Genomic DNA, 23,388 nt, shown 5'->3' on the forward strand with positions numbered 1-23,388 from the left:
TCCAGTCCATTGATGGCTTGTGAGGTGTAAATCTGTTGTAGGAAACAAGTCCATCATTAAGGCATTTTAACTTTAAAGTGTCACCAAAATGCAGGTTCCTAAACCCAAATAATGTTTCTAATGGACTGTTTTCGTATATTGTATACTTCTCTCTCTTTCACTGATGAATGCAATAGGGAACTTGATCTTTAGTTCTGCTCTGCTCTTTACATTTAGTTATAGGCCCACAAATTTGATAAAAACCTTCTTGTTCAAGAATATGTGTTCACCATTTCTGTAACTGGACTTTTGACCCAGTTACTAAAATTCAGCCCGACTGACAATGACCTTGGTCTCTCAGATTTGTTATCACTATACTGTAGTTCTGGAGAGGTCAATTGACCCAGTATCCCTGCGCTCATGGTCTTATAAATAAGGGAAACAATCATCCATTAAAGCTCTTTACCTTTGACAGACCTCTTTGTCCAATCATGTCCATGCTTTTAGCAACTCTTCCATACTGCACTGGGCAAACAGATCTGTCTGTCTCAATGTTTGTCAGTGTCAATTGCTTAACCATTTATCAGTGGTCAATAAGTGCAGTGGCAGCTGGGACTTACCCGGCCATGAGTAAAAAAAAAAAAGCATGTTCAGAATGAATCAGGCAACATTATTAAAATAGTTTTTTTTAATAAGAGAGACTTGGTTGAATAGGAAAATTAGCTTTGCCCTCCTCTGTGTGAAGTGTCTCTCCTCCTCTTTGGTCAGACCAGCCCTCTTCATGGGGGGCAGGGCAAGTTAAGGCAAACCAGAACAGAGTAAAGTAGGCAGTAAAACTAGTGCGGTTGTGGGCTGACATGTCATTTGAGCTTGAGTAAGGAAGGGGCAAACTTGGGAAGGACTGACTTGGATCTCTCTGAGCCCGTGAGCTTTTTAAAGAAATCAGTGAAGATCCCTGAGAGGCGCGTGCGTGTGTGTGGGGGCGTGTATGTGTGTGTTTGCATGAAAGCGTAAGACATTACGTTCATAAGGCGATTCTACAGCTGCCAGTCACTCATCAGGTGGTAAGTTTTAGTTTTTGTCTTTATGCAAATACATAATTATAGATAATTTCTATTTGATCACATGCATTTACATACACTCAAATACTTTTAGCAGATCCATTGAAAACGTAGTTTTAAAGCAGACTAATGTATAAATATTAATCATGTGCAAAGTCTGTCTGTACTCCTTACTGTAGTATTAACGATATCCACTCATTTATTACAGTATGAAAGAATACAATCTGACCCAGCTATAAAATATGCTGTGCTGTAACTGAGCTTCAGAGTTGCTTGTCAAGTTAAGCATGTTGAGCCCTCACAGCTACAGCCTCATACATGCAAATCTGCTCTGCCTGTGTGATTCTTAACACCTTTCACAGGTTGTAGACAGACGCAGTGTAATGCTAATGCTCAGCAATTTGGTCACACACACCACATTGTGCCAAATCATTTGTTTTATGTGTAAAGGAAGTTCTTTAGAAAGTAACTTCACTGCAACTTCATTTACATGCAAAATGAGACTGGAAAATGAATCTCTTAAACTGTTCTGTATAGCCTACTGTTTGTTTGTGGGTGTGTGTATAAAACTATGTATTCTACCGTTCAAACGTTTGGGGTTAAGATTTTTATAATATTTTTGAAAGAGGCTTCCTATGATCACCAAGGCTGCATTTTGATGAAAAATACAGTGAAACAGAAATATTGTGAAATATTATTACAATTTAAAATACCTTCTCCTATAAATAATTTAATTTTAATGTAATTTATTCCTGTGATGGAAAAACTGAATTTTCAGCATCGTTCTCCAGTCTTTAGTGTCACATGATCCTTTGGAAATTATATTAATAAGCTGATTTACTGCTCAATTATGAATAATGGTTCTTAAAATTATAAAGGTTAAAAATAATTTTTGCGGCTTTGTATTTGTGTGATAATTTATATTTAATTTTGTGAAAATATTAACAATATTTTGTGATAATATTAATATTATTTTATTTGATGAGTAGCATAGCATTTATTTGAAATCAAAATATTTTGTAACATTATACATATTTTTTACTGTCACCTTTTCAACTTCGTGTCCTCGCTGAAAAAAAGTTAAAAGTCTTATTGAACCCAAAACTTTGAATAGGAGTGTATAAATATATATATAATTATATTATTTAGATATATTTAAAGAGATTATGCTATGATATTTAATGATGACAACACAGCTAAAAGGATTTTAATTACCTCTGTAGGGTATTTAACAAATTTTCATTGAGTGAGGAGAGAAGAGGATTGTTCTCAGTTTATATAAGTCTAAAAATCTACCTTATATAAACTTTATATAAGCTCATAATACTATATGTATTTATAAAGAACTTTTACCTTCAATTAACTCGTAAGATGCCAACAGCTTACAACTAACTTAACTCTTTAATTGCATTGAAGCGCACTGGCCAATAAGCCATGAGCCAAATATCTACGCCTATCAAAACAAAAGCACTTTATCCCACTATTATGCAATAATGCCTAAGGCTTTTGCATTATTGTATATTGGGCAATGCTAAAACCTGCTTAAACTGCAGACATGTGCAAGTGAGAACAAAGGCCAAAAGTGTTGAATATTGAATAATACAGTGTTCTTTTACATGCCCCAGCTCTACTTTGGTTCGCAATACTAATGATCTTGCAGAATCCAATTAATAACATTGTGCATTTATTGTGCGCAATGATAGCCAAAAACTACAAAAATGTTCACCACACAGATTAGGTCCTGAGAATATAAACAGAAAAATAACAGAGAATAAATTGTATCCTTTCACTTGAAAAGAAAAAAGTTTGTATACTTGATTTATTAATTTGACAAAAAAACATCTTGACAGTTTGTGCTAACAGGAAGAATGCTGGAACATTGCCTCACATTTGGTCGCTCCCTTGTGAGGAGGAAGAATGTGGACCAGGACTGTCTGGAAGAGTCCAAGCTGTGCCGCTGCCTCTCCACTGTTGATCTGATTGCCCTCGGGGTGGGAAGTACACTTGGGGCCGGTGTCTATGTGCTTGCTGGGGAGGTGGCCAAAGGCAGTTCTGGCCCCAGCATTGTGGTGTCCTTTCTCATCGCAGCTCTGGCATCTGTGATGGCCGGCCTGTGTTATGCCGAGTTTGGTGCGCGGGTACCCAAGACGGGCTCGGCCTATCTGTACAGCTATGTGACCGTGGGGGAGCTCTGGGCCTTTATCACGGGATGGAACCTCATTCTGTCATACGTCATAGGTAATTATGATTTAGGAATATACTAAATCAGTTAAATAGAGAATAAACAGATCATTTTCCAACTTTCCAACTGATATTTTGTTGAAACAGGGACGTCTAGTGTGGCACGTGCCTGGAGTGGGACGTTTGATGAGCTTATAGGGGGCCACATTGAAAAGTTCTGCAAAATGTACTTCAAAATGAGTTTGCCTGGCCTGGCAGAGTACCCTGATTTCTTTGCTGTCTGCCTGATCTTACTACTGTCAGGTAAAAAAATCATTAACTTCATCCTTAAAAAACAACTTTAAATCACTCCTTGCTCTGGCTTGTACTATTCTGAACAATGTTGGAAACTAGGTATTGCCACACTCTCAGAAAAAAGGTACAAAAGCTGTCACTGGAACGGTACCCTTTCAAAAGGTACACCCTTTTACCTTATTTACCCTTAAAGGGTGCATTTTAGTAACTTAAATGTACATGTTACATACGAGTAGCTGTTGAAAGGGTACCGCCCAGGTGACAGCTTTTGTACCTTTTTTCTGAGAGTGTAGTACTTGTGTGCCACTTTAAGATGAACTGTTTGTTGTATTGCTCATTTGTAAGTTGCTTTAAATAAATGCTTTTGCTAAAAGAATAAATGTAAATGTCTTTTATCATTTAAGTTTAGCACAATTAGAAAAATCTAAAATCTCCTGAATGCATATTTGCAACTAAATTATTACATGAATTATTTCCTAAACTGAATTGAAATGTCTGTCGCTGTAATTTCCCACCAGGTCTTCTCTCCTTTGGGGTGAAAGAATCAGCTTGGGTCAACAAAATCTTCACAGCTGTAAATGTGCTTGTGCTGTTGTTTGTTATCATCTCTGGATTCGTCAAAGGAGACTCGCTCAATTGGAAAATATCAGAGGAATCTCTCGTAAACGTTACCATTGTCAAAAGGTGAAGAGTAACTTTTTAGTTACTTTTTAAATGTTAATAAATGAAGCCTAATGTGTGAACTTTTAATGATCGTAATCATTAAAATGTTAAAATACGCTTTCAGGAATCTCTCACACACTGCTAATGTCACTAGTGATTACGGGGCAGGGGGATTTTTGCCTTATGGCTTTGGCGGGACACTGGCAGGTGCCGCCACCTGCTTTTATGCCTTTGTAGGATTTGACTGCATTGCAACCACAGGTATTCAATCACTTATTCTGTTTTATACAACAGTTTTGGTTCTTCAGTCTGATCTTGTGCTCAAAGACATCTGATATTTGTTATTGTGACCACTGACCAGGTGAGGAGGTGAAGAATCCCCAGAGGGCCATTCCCATTGGGATAGTTGTTTCCCTGCTGGTATGCTTTCTCGCATACTTTGGTGTGTCAGCGGCCCTCACCCTCATGATGCCCTACTACCTGCTGGATGAGAGGAGTCCCCTGCCTTTGGCTTTTGAATATGTGGGCTGGGGGCCTGCGAAATATGTTGTAGCGGCAGGATCGCTCTGTGCTTTATCAACCAGGTAAACATCTTTCTTTGCTCCCATAATACTGTTCTGCTGGCCAAGACTTCTTACAAGATTGTATATTGAGGCAGCATGCTGATATTAAACACTGTGAATAGTTACATAAAAATGCTTTTTTTCATTTTGCCATTTATTCAGTTAAACATTTCTTTCCTAATTATTTGTATGAAGTTGTAAGTTGGGTCTGTGGTGGATTGATTCCTATGCTTTGCATCTCTAATGACTTTTTGATGGTGATTTGTTTGAAAGAGAGCCATATAAATAATTATACATAGCATTTAATTAATCAGATTATTATTATAAGCTTTAATATGATTAAGGTTTTATTGCTCTCTTTCAGAACAAAATGTTCATGCTGAATTTGGTTTTGTTTTTTCCTGGTGACATAAATCAGTAAGGACTATTGTTTGGCAATTTAGTGATGCTCCCTAAAGCAGTATGGATTACAAATTTAACAGTATGTTTCTTGTATGATTATTGGATTTGCTTGAATATTAGTCTTAATTCTCAATGTCAATGACATTAACATTGACATTAATTCTGTTCAAAAACATCCAGGTGTGTGCTTGGTAAAGTATACAAGTTGTTATCCATTTGCTATAAAAGTTTTATGCCTAAAACCAATAAATTTGATTGTAGCCACTAGTGTCATATTAAGAATTTACTAAAACATTTTAGGATACCATTAGCCTAGGCCCTTGTGCAATACTCCCAGGAAAAAATGAAGATGATTTAACTGTACGTCTGGTCCCATTTGCCTCATTTGCTAAGTGCTGTATAAAGATGTGCTGTCAAATTTTATAATTCCTAAAGTCAACATGAAATTTACTTCAACATTACCATATTACTTCTGTAATGAGTTTTTTAGCGTCAAACTGAATATTCAGAAGGAACATAAGCAAACTTAATTCTGTCCATTGGGAATTGATGTCGTGAAAAAAGCTTTCTGTATATCCTGTGATTGGAGTGGTGTTAAAAATAAGTTAGAAGTCAGTCAAAAGGCCGTTTTTTTCCCACATTTTGATTTCATGTTGACTTTAAAATCAAAATCATTGTTTGTGGAGGCCTGTATAGCAGTACCCAGCAGCAGAAGTGTTTGGGATCAGGTCTGCAGCATGTAATTAATTGACCCCTTGCTTCTGCTGATGTCTTTGCCTCACATGCAGTCTGCTGGGCTCCATTTTCCCAATGCCGCGTGTAATCTATGCTATGGCACAGGATGGGGTGCTTTTCAAAGTGTTAGCCCAAATCAATCCTAAGACGAAGACACCTCTTATTGCTACAATGTCTTCAGGTGTAGTTGCAGGTGAGAGATGGAGGCACGATTGCTATGCAAACCGCCGATGTGATCCACCAGGCAAATGTGAAAAGGAGCGGAAATGTACAATATGAAGAATTGTTCTATAGAAACATACATCATAATAATATCAGTACTTTTAAAAACGGTATCTTCCAAGCCTGGATGAATCACGGAAATTAATAAAATCCTAAAAAGTCATGGCAGTTTAGTGAATATCAATTTGTCTATGTATGCTCATTTATTTAAAAAACAAATTTTCTAATAATTACAAATGACTGAAAAAAGCACAATTGACTGCACTTGGTCAGTTTTTGCTCCGTCACACTTGCTGGTGTTGGTTAATTTGTTCTTTTCCTTCCAGAGTTGCAGGTGTCTGAACCATGACTCCTTTTTTGTCTTTAGCCTGTTGGGTTCTTTGTTCCCTCTTCCACGCATTCTGTTTGCCATGGCACGAGATGGCGTGCTATTCAGATTTCTTTCCAAAGTGAGTAAGCGTCAGTCACCAGTGGCTGCCACTATGGCAGCGGGCACTACCGCGGGTAAGCTAAGACCGAGGTAGGCCTTGCATGGCCTGCTGTCTCGTTTGTGTCAGCCTGGTGGAGGTGCAGTGTGCCTGTTTAATTACAGTACCCTGTTAATGGATGCATGCTGTCACTGTTGTGGTGCTAAAATCGCTGGGATTTTACAATACGTGATAACAATCTCTGTGGAAGCTATTTATTGCATGTAAGAGAGATATGTAGAGTGCTTTGTTGTGAAGTTGGCTGGATAAAGAAAGGAAATCAGTCACCCACTAAAAGTTTGGAATCGTTCATTTTTTTATATTATTGAAAGAAACCTCTTATGATTTAGGGTGCATTTATTTGATAAAAAATATAGTAAAACAGTAATATTAGAAAATATTATTACAATTTAAAGTAACTGTTTTCAATTTTAATGTTTTAAAATGTTTTTTGCTACACAATATTTTATGCAATATGGATGATATTTGTGATCGTGACTACCATTCAAAAGTTTGGGGAAAGATTAAAAAAGGATGCATTAAATTGATAAAAAGTGAATGTAAAGGCATTTAAAGACACTGCAAAGATTTCGGTTTCAAACTTATACTTTTATTTATGTTCATCAAAGAATCCTGAAAATAAATGTACCATGGAAAAATATTTAGCAGCAAAAACTGTTTTCAATATTGACAACAATAACCACTATTAATAATTAAGCACCAATAATAATTGATAATAAATCAGCATATTATAATGATTTGGATCATGCGACACTGAAGACTGGAGTAATAATGCTGAAAATTCAGCTTTGTATCAGAGGAATAAATAACATTTTAAAATATATTAAAATAGAAAACAGCTAATTTAAATGTTGCAAAATATTGCTGTTTACTATGTTTTTGATCAAACAAATGCAGCCTTGGTGAGCATATTATAAAAAAAAAAAAAACGAAACAGTGCAGTTTCCCATTTTTTTTGACCGGTAGTGTACATCTGAACTCATGTGTCAGGTGCAGATGTGTAATGTACTGCTGACAGCTGCAGTGAGAGATTCTCAAAACTTCCCTAGTGTGTGGTAATACAGCACTTTGATGCTAGCAGGGGTCACTCAGTGGATGCTTATGGATTCTGTGGACTTCTAAAGAATGAGAAAGCAGAGGGGAAGCTGAAGGGATGAGGACGCAGGGCAGATAATGGTTTTTAGAGCCCCCTTCACATCGCACATGTTAAGTCTATACTGTAGCACTGTGTGTTTGTTAGTGTACACGGCCTTCTTACTGTGAGGGAAGTCTAAACAGCTGTATATGATGTCATAGGGCACATCTGGTGTGGATTTCATTAGAAGATACCAGTGCTATTGCATTCTGAGTTTAAAGTCAGACATCCACTAATGAAGGAATCTGTACTGATTATTGACACAGACTGTGATTTATTTATTAGTCCCACAGTATATATACTCTAGTTTTCATTTACACTTGGATTATTTTGGAAATTTCATAGTTTCCCAATCATATTCTTCACATTTGTAAGATTTACGTAATTAAAGGAACACAAATGAAATAATAAACTGTGCATGCTCTGTTGGTGTATAATGGTCTTGAAATATTTTTGACAACAAAGCCACACTTAATATATCAATATAATATCAAACAAATTAGAATTTATTTGAAAATAACACACTTATAGAATATAACATAGACACAGACACACACACAAATATATATAACAATATAAATACTATTCACTTTCTGGTTGTCAACCTAGCAAGCGATTGCAAACATTGCTGAGAAAATTGACATTATTATGAGAAAAGAGAGGTATTTAAATTGTTATGCCATTAAATGAATACATTTTAAGTGTGACTTAAGTGTCTATATATTTGGGGCCACTGTATGTAAACTATTTAATTCATAGAGGTTCTTATAGTTTGTGATATAATAATTTGTGTTTGTTAATGTATTTAATGCATTATTTTTTTAACTTCATCTGATCAGCTTTTGTGTACTACCAACAGCTATCATGGCTTTCCTATTTGACTTGAAAGCGCTGGTGGACATGATGTCTATTGGAACCTTGCTGGCATACTCTTTGGTGGCAGCTTGTGTTCTAATCCTCAGGTTAGTGTATATTCAGTGCATTCAAAAAACTTCAAGGTGACAGCATTACTCTTTGCAATATAACTCTTTGCTGTTAATACAAGTATGCTTCTTGATGCAAACCTGTTGGTACAAACCCGACAGCGAGAATTATGCAATGAGAATTATACACTGCCATCTAGTGGTCACGTGTCATCTTCCAACTGTGGTATATAAATGTATATTTCAATGATATGACTTTCAATTATATTATTATGACAGGTTTTATGTAGGACAGTTTTCTTGTGATAGTCTTTGTAGAGCTGAAATGATACTGTCACATTTTATAATGCATTTATCATATTTAACACACACACACACACACACACATGTTGGTTTTTGTGGTTTATGGGGACTCTCCATAGGCGTAATGGTTTTTATACTGAACAAACTGTGTGTGCTATTGCCCTACACCAACCCTACACCTAAACTTAGCCCTCACAGGAGACTTTGTGCATTTTTAGATTTTCAAAAAAACACCATTTAGTATGTTTTTTAAGCCTTTTGAATTACGGGGACATAGGCAGTGTCCTCATAAACCACCTTCATATTGTAATACCTCTGTCATACCCATGTCATTATACAAATTTGTGTCCTCATAAACCACATAAACATGCACACACACACACACACACAAATGTTTCTGTTTCTTATGGCATGATGTAGCTATTCTAATATAAAATTCACGTGTTAGGTATCAGCCGGATGCTGCGTTTGAGAGGTCTAGAATCAATGAAGGAAAGGAAAAGGCTGGTGAGTCTGAACTGACAGAGTCCGAGTCTCATCTAAACATGCTGAAGGATGGAAGCGTAACCCTGCGCTCTCTGCTCAACCCTCCTCTGCTGCCCACCGAACAGACCTCCACTGTGGTCAATGTGTCTGTTATAATCATTGGTTAGTACAGCAGCAGTTAGAGACTGATTTGACTTTAAGATAGCTGATGACAATTGGCAGATTTCTGAATCTGTTTGTTTTTCTCTCCAGTGTTTGTTGTGTGTGTCATTAGCTCACTCAACACATACTACGGACAGGCCATTATTGCTATGGAGCCTTGGGCCCTGGGGGTCTTAGGTGCATCTTTGTTCATCTTCATCATGTGCATCCTTCTGGTTTGCAGACAACCTCAGACGAGGAAGAAAGTTTCATTTATGGTATGTAGATTTAAAATCTAACATACTTTAAAAGTTTGGGGTCACAAGCAGTCTCTTATACAGTATAATTGTGAAATATGATTACAATTTAAAATAACTGTTTTCTATTTGAATATATTTTAAAATGTAGTTTATTCCTGTGATGAATTCTCAGCATCACAAGTATTAGAAGATCTTTCAGAAATCATTCTAATATGCTGATTTGCTGCTCAAGAAACAATTCTTCTTATTATCAATTTTGAAAACAGTTGTGCTGCTTAATTTTAAATTTTTTGTATTTTTTTTTTTTTGTAAACTGCGATACATTTTGTTATCAAGAATCCTGGATGAATAGAAAGGTCAAAAGAACAGCATTTATTTGAAATATAAATCTTTTGTTATAACATTATCAACGTCAAAACCCTCACTTTTTATTCATTTAATTTATCCTGCTGAATAAAATATAAGTTTCTTTAAAAAAAAAAATGACTGAGCCCAAATATTTTAACTTCATAAGAATTAACACATTTTTCAATAAACAAAAATATTTTTTTGTGTGTAAATATACATGCCGTTCACACTCTTAAAGGGATAGTTCACCCAAAAAGGATCACCAAACCTGTTTTTTTCTTCTTCTGTGGAACACACAAAGAGGATACTGCTCTTTTCCATACAATATAAGTGAATGGTGTCCACTATGACTTACATACACTTTAAGTCATACAAAAAAAAAAAAAAAGTTGACCAAACGTTAAAAGTTTAAGGCAACCAGCTTCAGCAGATTTTTGAGTTTTTTCAACTTGTTGTTTTAAGTTTACACAACAAAAAGTTGAGAAAACTCAAAAGTCTCCTAAAAAATAAGTTGAGAAAACTCAAAAATCTGCTGAAGCTGGTTGCCTTAAAACTTTAACTTTTTTACAGTGTAGTACACAGGTTGTGAGAACTGCTGCGATGTGAAGGCGAGTAAATAATGACAGAAGTTGCATTTTAGGGTGTACTTTCCTTTTAATAAATGTGCACCATGTTGAACCGTTGCTGCTCTGTTTATCTTGATGTGTATTCTGCCTAGAAGGGCACTGGGTTTTAGGGTAATAGCCTGTATAAAATGTCTGTGTTTGCCAAGCACTCCGTGTTCTTCGGAGGGCCGTATTGTGTGCGATCCTTGCTATCTAACATGAAAAACAATGTGATATGACCCGAGAGAGTCTCCATTCATCGTGTTCTTTCTGTTTTAGTCAGGGTCATTTCATTAGCGAGTGCTAAGCAGAGTGCAGTCAAGCACATGTTTGAAGCAGTATGTATTTTTTGCTTCAGGTTCCTCTGTTGCCCTTTCTACCCATCTTGAGTGTATTTGTCAACGTGTATCTCATGGTTCAGCTCAGCGGAGACACGTGGATCCGTTTCTCCATCTGGATGGCTATAGGTACGTGCTAACTTTGAGTAAACACACACAGGATGCAATCCTAAACCGCATTCAAACAAATCTAAAGGTCTCATTGCTGTTTCAAGGCTGTTTGCTTGAAAAACAGGCACAATTGGAAATAAACGTAAGAAAACCCTGCAGAAAAGATCAGCTTAGATGAGAACTTCCATGGTGGTCCAGGCTGGTTTTCACTAGGTTTATGCTGGTGGAAAATTGGAAAGGATAGTCCAATGTCAATGATCCATATTTCATTGTTAAAACAAGCACACACACCTATGCGCATAACACGTAACATTTACTTTTTTTTTTCTTCAAGTATTTAACCAACAGTGTTAGGCAAAGTTACTTTAAAAGTAATGCATTACAATATTGTGTTACTCCCTTAAAAAGTAACTAATTACATTACTTAGTTACTTTTTATGGAAAGTAACGCGTTACCTTACTTTTGCGTTACTTTTTAAATATGAGCAGGGCTTGATTGTTTGTTTTTAATATGAGAAGTTCTATTTATAGCAAATGTAAAAGCCCTTTCACACCAAAAAGTGTAATGAATAAACCTCAGGCTGAAGGAAGAGTAAATTCACGTCTGTAACGTAGAATGCAGGAGAAGAAGGTTCAACACTCTTCAGCAATAAAAAAAAACAATGAAGCACAATTGTTAATTTCATTTATATTTGCAATTTTTGCTTATTAGTATGATTGAATTGGATCATCAAAGGTCAACAGCAAAGACATCGGTTAATTACATGGGATTAGATACATTTGTGTTATTTAACATATTTAATTATTGCAGGTCTGCGTCATATTCTGAGTTTACATTTCACTGTTTTAATTCATAGTGGCCAGGGGGTGCCACGGCCACCCCTAAAATGATAGAATTTTTAATTATTGATTAGAAGGTGCTCCTAAATTTATGACCGTGCTCCTAAAAAGAAAAGTAAGCATTGAGCCCTGTTACTCCATCAGTTGATCTGTAAATTATTGCAGATTTGGGCAACATTTAATGCACTATCTTTGTCTTTGACAAGTAGTATTTTATTAATTTATGTCTGACAACAGAAACAGAAAATATGGAAATTGAGCACTGCAGCATATTTCCACACAAATGTAGGGTTTATGAAAAATAATCGAAATGAAGAGGAAGGCAGTCGACATATCCACCTTCTTCAGCAAAAGGTCTGTAAATTCTCAGAACATTTAGGGCTTCATTTACTGCAACATTGTTTTGATGACGTGATGGTTAAACATCTATGCTTCTTATTTACTTTTACTCTCATTTGAAATTAATTTGCACTTCAAATAAACATGAGGGTGCTTGCAGTTGAATTGCAGAGTGACTTTTTTCTATTTTGCTCTATACAGAAAATAGTAATAGCCTACTGAAGTTTTGAAGCCTATAACTTAATATGCTCCCAGAATGAATGGTAACACCAAAAATTATTGCCTGCCATTAGATTTAGGCATGCAACACTTTTTTTGTATTGTACATTTTATACCGGCCCCTTTCAGCCACCCTATAAAAAAAAATCCTGGAGGTGCCACTGCACACAACACCTGTATTTCCGATTTCTCCCAACATGGGGACAGGAGACTTGTCAAGTCAATAAATCGGAAAACAAAGTAACTGGCGTTACTTTTTTTAAATAGTAATGCGTTACTTTACTAGTTACTTGGAAAAAAGTAATCTGATTACATAACTGTAATCAGATTACAGTTATGTTACATAACTGTTTACTAAAAATAATTAGCCTAAATTAAATTTGTTCATCTTATAAAGCAATTGTATCCTTAACAAGACTGGGATTATATATATGATGCCTTTATATCTTTATTATTTTTTTTAATTTTAATGTATTTATCTATCTATCTATAATTAACTGGCCCTTTAATAATATATTTTTGGGTAAACTGGATTTGTTTTGGGGGTAAACTGCCTTTAATTTGATTTTGATTTGATTAACTTTATTAATCCCAAAAGGAAATTCACATGTCACAGCAGCTCACCACAATAAATAGACAAAAGAGAGAAAGATACTGCACAATACGATATTTCATACAGCCCCCTTGTTTCAAGCATCATAGTACACTCTACACCATGTTATACAAGTACAATTTAAAGTACTACATCAGTCATCTAATATGACATTGATTATATAACCTAATGGCTGTTGGTAAAAATGACTTTTTATATCGTTCCTTATGGCATCGGGGCTGAATTAATCTTGAGCTAAAAGTACTCACACATGCTTGAACTGTTCCATGAAGAGGATGACAATCTTGTTTCATTATACTGACCAATTTATCAGTCATTCTATCCTATGCTATCACATCAATACTGGGCAGCACACAACCCACCACAGAACCTGCCTTTTTTATCAGCTTATTGAGTTTATTATTCAATAATTATTATTGTTTATTATTCAATTCAATTATTATTATTCTCTAGCAATCCCCCTCCCCAGCAGGTGACAGCATACAAGATCACAGATGATACCACAGAATCATAAAAGGTCTTCAACAGTGTCTGACACACGCCAAAGGATCTCAGTCGCCTTAATAAATAAATGAATGCGACTCTGACCCTTCTTATAAACCTGTACTATATTGTCAGACCAATCAAGCTTGTTATTCAAATATACACCCAGGTACTTATATGACGTGACAATCTTATGTGACAATCTCAATTTCTGACTCTTGTATATTCACTGGCACCACTTTGTGAGGATATCTACTTAAATCAACCACAATTTCCTTGGTCTTACTAGCATTAAGCCTAAGACCATTCGTTTCACACCAGTCCACAAAACTCTTTAAAAGCTCCTTGTATTCACTCTCATTTTATACAGCCAACAATTGCAGAATTATCTGAAAATTTCTGGAGATGACATTTTTTGGAATTGTACTGAAAATCTGATGTATAAAAAGTAAAAAAAAACACGGAGCTAAAACCGTTCCTTGAGGAACACCAGTGCTACACGTAACTACTTGGGACACACAGTTATGCATCCTTACACACTGTGGTCTATTTGAGAGGTAGTCCATTAACCAACTGAACATACTCTGGTGTAATCCAGTATTTACTAATTTATTCCTGAGTAATGCAGGCTGGATAGTGTTGAATGCACTAGAAAAGTAAAAAAATGTGATTCTAACGGTGTTACCTAAAGTCTCTAAATGACTTAGAGATTTATATAAAGATAGATAATTGCATCATCAACCCCAACACCAGTTTTGTAAGCGAACTGCAGTTTATCCTCAGCAGCACTCAATAACTGCTTAATATAATTTAAAACCAACCTCTCAAAAACCTTCATCAACAGAGCCGTTAAGGCTATTGGTCTATACTGTGAGAACTCAGTAGGATTAGTTTTTTTAGGGAGTGGTACTACACACAATGTTTTCCAAAAAACAGGTACCCTTTCGAAGCGCAAACTCAAATAAAAAATATAGTGAATTACCCAGCATATTTGATCAGCACAGGCTTTAAGAACTCCAGCACTAATACCATAAGGGCCTGCAGATTTCTTCTTTTTAATTCTCCTTAACCCACTTCTTACTTGTTCCATTGATACAGCAAATTTAGGAACAGACTCACAAGTGGAAAAATAAGGTGATCTTAAAACTGAAGGAGGATCTAAATAGGAACTCTGCAATATACCATCTATAAAGGAAAATTGTAAATCACTAGTGTCACAGATCAGCCAGGCTCATTCACCTCCCAATCACAACGCACTCCTTCACCTGAGTATTAATTGCACACATGCACTTCATCAGCTCCCTCATCAGCCTGCACATAAAAGCACACACCTCCCACCAGCTCATTGTCCGATCTCGTTTCCTTTCGAATGTGGACTGATGCTACTACAGCTACTAACCTGTGTACTTACCTTGATCTCCTACTTATCCCCTAATCTCATCTCCAGCGTGTTCTTCACAGCTTTACTCCATCGTCTGTGTCTCCAAGGATCTCCACGAGTGTGTCTCCCCTGTCCAGGATTGCGAGGTGTGTGCTCCGTCTCCCCTATCCACGAGTTCCTGTGAAAGCAAAGGATATTCCGTTATCACCCTCATCGTACTACTATACCTGTTCATTGAACTTGATACTCACCTCCATCAGCAAACCGCTGACTCCACCGATTGCAATAAAACTCACCTGTTATTGATCCAAGATGGCGGCGCGATCAGATGCAGCGGCTGCTCCGGGTCCCAAAGATGGTGCTTTTATGTCTTTTAATGTCATCTGTTCGTCTCCAAATAGTGTTAGTTTACCGCTAACTCATAAGGAAATCACCCCAAAACTCATCTATGATCGCCAAAGTCTTTTGGATATCGGCAACGCATACAAACAACAACTCTCGCCGGCGGCTACTGAGAAGCTACGAGGCCTTTGTTTACTGCTGGAGCCGGACCTCGAGACCGCGGCCTCGCCTACTGACGCTACCCGCACAAGGCAGCGTCGCAAACGGTGTGAGAGAGAACGGAAGCGCGGTAAGCGCGGAGGTATACGAGCTAGACTAAGAGCTAACCCCACAAGACCGGCTCTTCCAACACTCATGCTCTCAAATGTTCGCTCTCTGGAAAACAAACTGGACTTAATTCAAATACACAGCATGAGGCAAGGGATTGTTGTGTGTTTGTTTTCACCGAAACATGGCTAAACGACAACATCCCGGACTCCGCCATTCAGCAGCATGGGCTAACCAGCTTCCGAGCGGATAGAGATTCATCACTGTCTGGTAAGACCCGCGGAGGTGGCTTGTGTGTGTATATCAACAAAAACTGGTGTAACAATGCTGCGGTATTATCAAAAAACTGTTCATCGCTGGTGGAGTTTATGTTTGTGAAGTGTCGACCGTTCTATCTGCCGCGGGAGTTCACGCTCATTGTTACTGTCGCGGTCTACATACCCCCGTGTGCAAACGCTAAGGACGCGCTTCGTGAACTGTATAGTGCCATCAGTGAACAACAAACAAATAACCCTGACGGCTTTTTCATCATAGCCGGTGACTTCAACCATGCAAACCTAAAGACAGTTTTACCAAAGTTCTAACATGTGAACTTTGCAACAAGGGGAAACAACACACTGGACTTTGTTTACACAACAGTAAAGAACGCTTACAAGGCTGTACCCCGCCCCCACCTCGGGTACTCAGACCACATCACTGTTATGCTAATCCCAGCATATAGACCACTTCTCAAACTCGCCAAACCGGTTCAAAAGCAGATCACCGTATGGCCAGACAATGCCACCTCAGCATGACTGCTTTCAGTGCACAGACTGGAACATGTTTAAAGAGGCAGCCACCTACAACAACCACACAGACCTGCATGAGTACACTGAAACTGTGACTGCTTACATCAAAAAGTGCACTGATGATGTGACAGTCACCAAGACCATCACCACACGTGCAAACCTGAAGCCATGGATGACAGCAGAGGTTCGTGGGCTGCTAAAGACCAGAGATGAAGCATTCAGGAGATAAAGCAGCCCCCAAAACAGCAAGAGCCAATCTGTCCTGTGGCATCAAAAATGCAAAACGGTCATATGCTCAAAAAATCAACAATTACTTCACAGACAGCAGAGACACACAGAGCCTGTGGCAAGCCATTCAGACCATCACTGACTACAAGCCCCCGCCACAGGCCTGTGATGAGGACACATCCCTCCCAGATGCACTCAACCACTTTTATTCACGGTTTGAAATGCAGAATGACACACCAGCACAAACTGCCCACACCTCCCAACGACCGGGCGCTCTGTCTGTCTCCAGCCGACGTAAGGAAGACCCTATCTAGGATTAACCCACGCAAGGCTGCGGGTCCTGACAACATACCTGGCCGTGTTCTGAGAGACTGTGCTGCACAGCTGACAGATGTGCTTACAGATATCTTCAACACCTCGCTGAGCCAGGCAGTCGTCCCCACATGTCTCAAATCCACAACAATCATACCGGTACCAAAGAAATAACCTGTGTCCTGACTAAATGACTACCGTCCCATAGCACTGACTCCAATCATGATGAAGTGCTTTGAGAGGCTAGTCATGCACAACATCAAAACCAGCCTCCCCAACACACTCGACCAGCTCCAGTTTGCATACCGTCCAAACCGCTCTACGGACGATGCAATTTCCTCCACCCTCCACCTGGCTCTTACCCACCTAGAAAATAAAGACTCCTATGTTAGAATGCTGTTTATTGACTTCAGCTCGGCATTCAACACAATAATCCCACAACAGCTCATAAATAAACTAAACCTGCTGGACCTTAACAATTCCCTGTGTAATTGGATCCTGGACTTTCTAACCGGAAGACCTCAGTCAGTCTGTGTCGGCCACAACACCTCGAGCACTACCACACTGAGCACAGGTGCCCCACAAGGCTGTGTGCTCAGCCCGCTGCTCTTCACACTGCTGACCCATGACTGCACTGCCAAGTTCAGCTCCAACCACATCATCAAGTTTGCTGATGACACAACAGTGGAAGGTCTCATCAGCAACAACAATGAAACGCACTACATTGATGACATTCTCATCTACTCCCGGAGCATGGCCGAACATCGCCACCACGTTGCGGAGGTCCTGAAATGCCTGAGGGAATTCCAACTGTTTCTCAAGGCATAAATATGTTCTTTCCATCTACCCTCAGTGCAGTTCCTTGGATACTACATCGACAGCGGTGGCATCCGGATGGACGAGAGGAAGGTGGAAACCATTAAGACCTGGCCCACTCCTTCTACCATCAAGGAACTCCAACGCTTTCTAGGATTCTCCAATTTCCTTAGAAGATTCATACATGACTACAGCATCATCACCAGCCCGCTCACCAACCTCCTGAAGAACAAGCCCAAGTCTCTGTCCTGGACACCTGCCGCCACTGAAGCCTTCGAAACCCTCAAGGAAGCCTTCACCAGCGCTCCACTCCTCATCCATCCCGATCCTGGGAAGCCCTTCCTAGTAGAAGTAGACGCTTCTACCTCCGGAGTAGGAGCAGTCTTTTCTCAGCAGCAGGGGACTCCAGCCAAACTCCATCGATGCGACTTCTCACGCAAACTCAGCCTAGCGGAGATTAACTACGACATCGGCAACAGAGAACTTCTAGCCATCAAACTGGCTTTGGAGGAATGGAGGCATTGGTTGGAGGGTGCATAACATCCATTCATTGTCCTCACAGACCATAAAAACCTCCAATATCTGCGTGATGCTAAAAGACTTAATCCCCGACAGACAACCACAGGCGTTTTTCACATTTGCATATAACAATTCCAAAGTTTTATAGTCTCTCGTATCACATGGGGAGAGTATTATGTAGAGAAGCTTGATTAAAATTACCCAAAATAATAAGTGATTGAGGATATTTTGACTGCATCCTGGCTGTAACAGTGTTAATATGTTCACATGCATTACTCACATTAGCCCGAAGGAGGAATATAAACTGTTATGGATATCACGTAGGAAAATTCTCGAGGCAAATAATATGGCCTCATTCCCTCAGCCAGTAATTCAATATCCTTGTTACACAGTTTTTCTTTCACCGTGATGTGTCCTGGGCAGCACCAGCGTTCATTAACAAACAGTGCCAACCCACCTCCTTTACTCTTACCCGTCTCTCCAGCGCACCTGTCCGCGCGTACTAGATGAAAGCGATCCAATGCAACAAATGAGTCCGGCGTTCTTTCCTTCGACTACGTCTCAGTAAAACACATAAAACTGCATTCACGATACTCCCATTGCGTCCTTGCAAGTGCCGTTAACTCCTCCATCTTGTTCCTCAGCGATCGAACGTTTCCCATTAAGATAACAGGTAACGATGGCTTGTATCGTCTTTTCTTTAATCGGCATTTCACTCCTGCTCTGCACCCCCTTCTTCTCCTCCTCAGATCCACAGGAATATCCATTCTTGGTACAGATGACATCGCAGTATGCTGAAGTGCAAAAAGTTGTTCTCTTGAGTAAATCACGGAATCAATGTTTTCTGTACTTGACACTGCCCCTGAAGTTCCAATTAAAAATACCAATATAAAAAGAATCATAATCCAGTGCTTTCTGATGCTCTCAAACCTAAGGCTGCACATCACAGTCCTCCAACATTGAAAAAAAGAATTACAAAAGTACAACAAATACAAGAAATTAAAAACATTCAGAGCTGCTGCAACAGGCTGCCACATGCACGGCGCCATCTTGAATAAGCATGATCCTAATGGATCCAAACGTAACATATTCTGTTTATGAAGGCATACAAATTTGACAGAAATCTTAACTTTGATATCAATCCACAGGTTTCCTCATCTATTTTGGATATGGAATGTGGCATAGTGATGAACGTAAGAGGCATCTACAGAACTGTGGTGTTGCGACGGAGAAAAAGACACTGACAGGAAATGAAGGCACTGTGGAGTATGTGACGCACATAGAGAAGACTAGCCCATGTTAAAGAACAGCAGATAAACTATAATAGTAACTAGCTGTTATCCACGGCATTCACCAACCAGCTGATAGACCTGAAATCTATGTATTCAGCTCTGCCTTTAAAGTCACTGCCATCATGAACAATCACTGTAACACCTCTCAGTGCTGATGCTCTCACCTGTGATGTGATAGTAGGACGTTAGGGGCGTGCGATCTGGCAATGAAAATTCAATGCATTGATTGTGGAATTGACACAATATAAACTGATATTTGTCACTTTGGATATAAAACATACACTGAACAGGAATAGTGGCCAAATCTCTTTCTTTTTTAAAATCTTACATTTTATTAATTTTCATTAATAATTACAATAGCATTGAATTGTTGTCAGAGCAAATATTTTCACCCCTGTAAGACATACCTCTGTGTATAAGCAATTTGCTTTTTAAATGTGTTTTGAAGAGAAAGGGAAAGCATATGTTTTTTGTTTGCATGAAAGTATTAAGATTTCCACAGACAGTATCTTAAGATTACTTCCACTTTTAGTTTGTTAAATAACAAATAAAAAAACAAAACAAAGAAAACAAACCATTTTATAGCATAATATACTTAGTTCTAAAGACGCATGTGGTAAAGTGACATTATTAAATAATGTGGAACACCAGAAAAAATATTGGTAAAGCCATGATAATGGTGAATGTCCAGCTTCATGGCATGTCTACATGCTTGACTGTCTTGTTAAAGTGTTTAATTCTATTTAGAATTATTTCTTTTAACTTACTGTATGTGATGTTAAGCTGTTTGGATAACACTATTTCATGTTTTCTTGTATTCTACTATTACTACTTTTTATCTTAATCTATGTTACATGTGTTATGTAATTATCGCTGAATGTTTGACAGGGATATCTTACAATGTACAGTATTCATCTGTTGTTTTAACAACCAGAAGGTCTGATGATGTGGAAGAGGAGCAAGTACGGATGTATGTTTTGTCTTGTAAAATGACCTTATTTCACTTTATTTACTTTCTAGATTTTTTACTCACAATGAACTAATCTGCCATTTTCAGAAACGTTATGATGAATAATAATCAATCTACACTACATAGTTCGCTGTGGTCATTCAATACATGACATTATGTTTAATCCAGTTAACAAAGTGATGCAAGCAGTGGTCTAAAAAATGGACAATCTGACCATCTGAAAGTGCTTCATCTGCTAAGCAGTGCACGAGTCCCTCTCCGCTTTAAATACTTAATTTTGAGTTGTAGATTGCAGTGTAAATGAGTCATTGAGAAGATTGTGGAACAACCACTGATAACAATGTGTTAATGTCTCATTAAGTAATGCACATCAACTTCCATTTAAAGCCTTTGTATCATTGTATCTTATCACTATTATATATATTTTTTAAATGTATGGATTGTCATTGTCAAAACATTGGAAAGTGGTTTCATACAAAACAATAAAATATTTCTCCCTTTTCAACAAAGTTTTCCCACATTATTTTAAATAAATAGGCATTAAATCATTTTATTTCAATTTTAATGGATATTTTTTCTTGGTTGGTATAGGTTCAAGTTCAAGTTTATTTGTATAGTGCTTTTTTCGATACAAATCGTTGCAAAGCAGCTCTACAGGAAATTAAGTTTGCACAATATATTTATATATTGCAGAACCTTAATATATTTAACTTATGGCAAAATTTGGTAATTCTGTATGTTGTCTGAGCTTTGGCATCCTCTGAGGGGTTCGCATTATCTTTTCTGAGGTGTTCGGTCATCTCAGATCATTTAAGGGTTGGATCCAGACTGAAGCTTCTGTAATTCCTAGTTACCACGGGATGTTAATCAACAGAGAAACAAATAGAGACATAATTAGCATAGCTGCTGTTCCATCTAAGCAAAAATGATTTGTTCAACCCAAGCTAAAGAATAATAATAATGTACATTTGATCAGATATAACTGCAGTACAAGATCATAAGATGCATTATGTGAATGCTTGGCTAAAGAAATGTGTCTTTAATCTAGATTTAAACAGAGAAATTGTAACTGAACACCGAACGTTATCAGGAAGGCTATTCCAGAGTTTGGGAGCCAAATGTGAAAAAGCTCTACCTCCTTTAGTGGACTTTGCCATCCTAGGTACTACCAAAAGTCCAGAGTTTTGCGACCTTAGGGAGCGGGTTGGATTGTAGCGTGGTAGAAGACGAGTTGGGTACGCAGGAGCTAAACCATTTAGGGCCTTATAGGCAAGTAATAATATTTTGTAAATGATACGGACCTGAATAGGTAGCCAGTGCAGAGACTGTAAAATTGTGGTAATATGATCATATTTTCTTGACCTGGTAAGAACTCTAGCCGCTGCATTTTGGATTATCTGTAGCTTGTTTATTGAAGATGCAGGACAACCACCTAGCAGTGCATTACAATAGTCCAGTCTAGAGGTCATGAATGCATGAACTAGCTTTTCTGCATCAGAAACAGGTAGCATGTTTCGAAGCTTGGCAATGTTTCTAAGATGGAAGAATGCTGTTTTTGTAACATGGGAAATATGATTTTCAAAGGACAAGTTGCTGTCTAATATAACACCCAGATTTTTTACTTTAGAGGACGTAACAGTGCATCCGTCTAGTTGCAAATTGTAATACAAGAGATTTTGTGTACTATTTTTTGGTCCAATAAGTAATATCTCTGTCATATCTGAATTTAATAGGAGGACATTATTGGTCATACAATCTTTTACATTTTTTACACAATCTATGAACTTAAATAGTTGAGAAGTTTCATCTGGTCTTGTTGAGATATATAGTTGAGTATCATCAGCATAACAATGAAAACTAATCCCGTATTTTCTAATAATATTACCAAGGGGCAACATGTATATTGAAAATAGCAGAGGACCTAGGACAGATCCTTGTGGTACTCCATACTTTACTGGTGATAATTGAGATGACTCCCCATTTAAATGAACAAAGTGGTAGCGATCGGACAGGTAGGATCTAAACCATCTTAAAGCCTGCCCTTGAATACCAGTATAGTTTTGTAATCGATCTATGAGTATCTCATGGTCTATAGTGTCGAACGCAGCACTAAGATCAAGCAATACTAGCAATGAGATGCAGCCTTGGTCTGAAGCAAGAAGCAAGTCATTTGTAATTTTAACAAGTGCAGTTTCTGTACGATGGTGAGGCCTGAAACCTGACTGAAATTTTGCAAGAAGGAACACAATTGAACAGACACAATTTTTTCTAAAATTTTAGACATTAATGGAAGATTTGAAATGGGTCTGTAATTTGCCAGTTCATTGGAATCTAGTTGTGGTTTCTTAATAAGAGGCTTAATGTTGGTTGGTATAGGTCTGTTGAGCTGTTCATCTCATCTCATAGAACATAGGCTACTATTTCATATTATAGTTCAAGTAATTTTACATTTCTATCAAAAGAAGCTGATATTTGATTTCAAATTACTGCAAAACTGCATAACTCAACTGCCAATGAAAACAGATTTCAGCATTACACTTCAATAAACAAAACACAGAACTGCCCATTTAATAATAATAATAATAATAAATAAAAGTTTTAAGGTGACCTCTACTCCTTACTCTGGGCTATCCGAGATGTAGGTGACTTTATTTAGTAGAATGGTAAAGAAGAGCTGAACCATGGCACTTGGTGATTCATAATATGCAAGTCAACGGGCACCGTCACTTTGAGGGTAAAAA

General features: G+C 37.9%; 1 protein-coding gene across 4 annotated transcripts; it reads left to right on the plus strand.

The window, feature by feature from the left end:
- The first annotated feature begins 779 nt into the window (after positions 1-779).
- Positions 780-21,150, plus strand: slc7a2 (solute carrier family 7 member 2). 4 transcript variants are annotated; one of them, XM_079391102.1, is made up of 12 exons: positions 780-1,043; positions 2,891-3,278; positions 3,369-3,524; positions 4,034-4,199; positions 4,303-4,439; positions 4,540-4,762; positions 6,468-6,604; positions 8,583-8,685; positions 9,398-9,597; positions 9,688-9,854; positions 11,148-11,256; positions 19,534-21,150. In XM_079391102.1, exons 2-12 carry the CDS (start codon positions 2,909-2,911, stop codon positions 19,686-19,688), a joined length of 1,923 nt encoding a protein of 640 aa, XP_079247228.1. In that variant the 5' UTR covers positions 780-1,043; positions 2,891-2,908; the 3' UTR covers positions 19,689-21,150. The 4 variants fall into 4 exon arrangements, with proteins under 4 accessions (XP_079247228.1, XP_079247226.1, XP_079247227.1 ...); XM_079391100.1 differs by lacking the exon at positions 6,468-6,604 and adding an exon at positions 5,932-6,071 and having other exon boundaries at positions 829-1,043; XM_079391101.1 differs by lacking the exon at positions 6,468-6,604 and adding an exon at positions 5,932-6,071 and having other exon boundaries at positions 830-1,043; positions 2,904-3,278.
- Positions 21,151-23,388: the final 2,238 nt, after the last annotated feature.

This window comes from Barbus barbus (assembly GCF_936440315.1).
Source record: "Barbus barbus genome assembly, chromosome: 33".
NCBI classification, from domain to species: domain Eukaryota; kingdom Metazoa; phylum Chordata; class Actinopteri; order Cypriniformes; family Cyprinidae; genus Barbus; species Barbus barbus.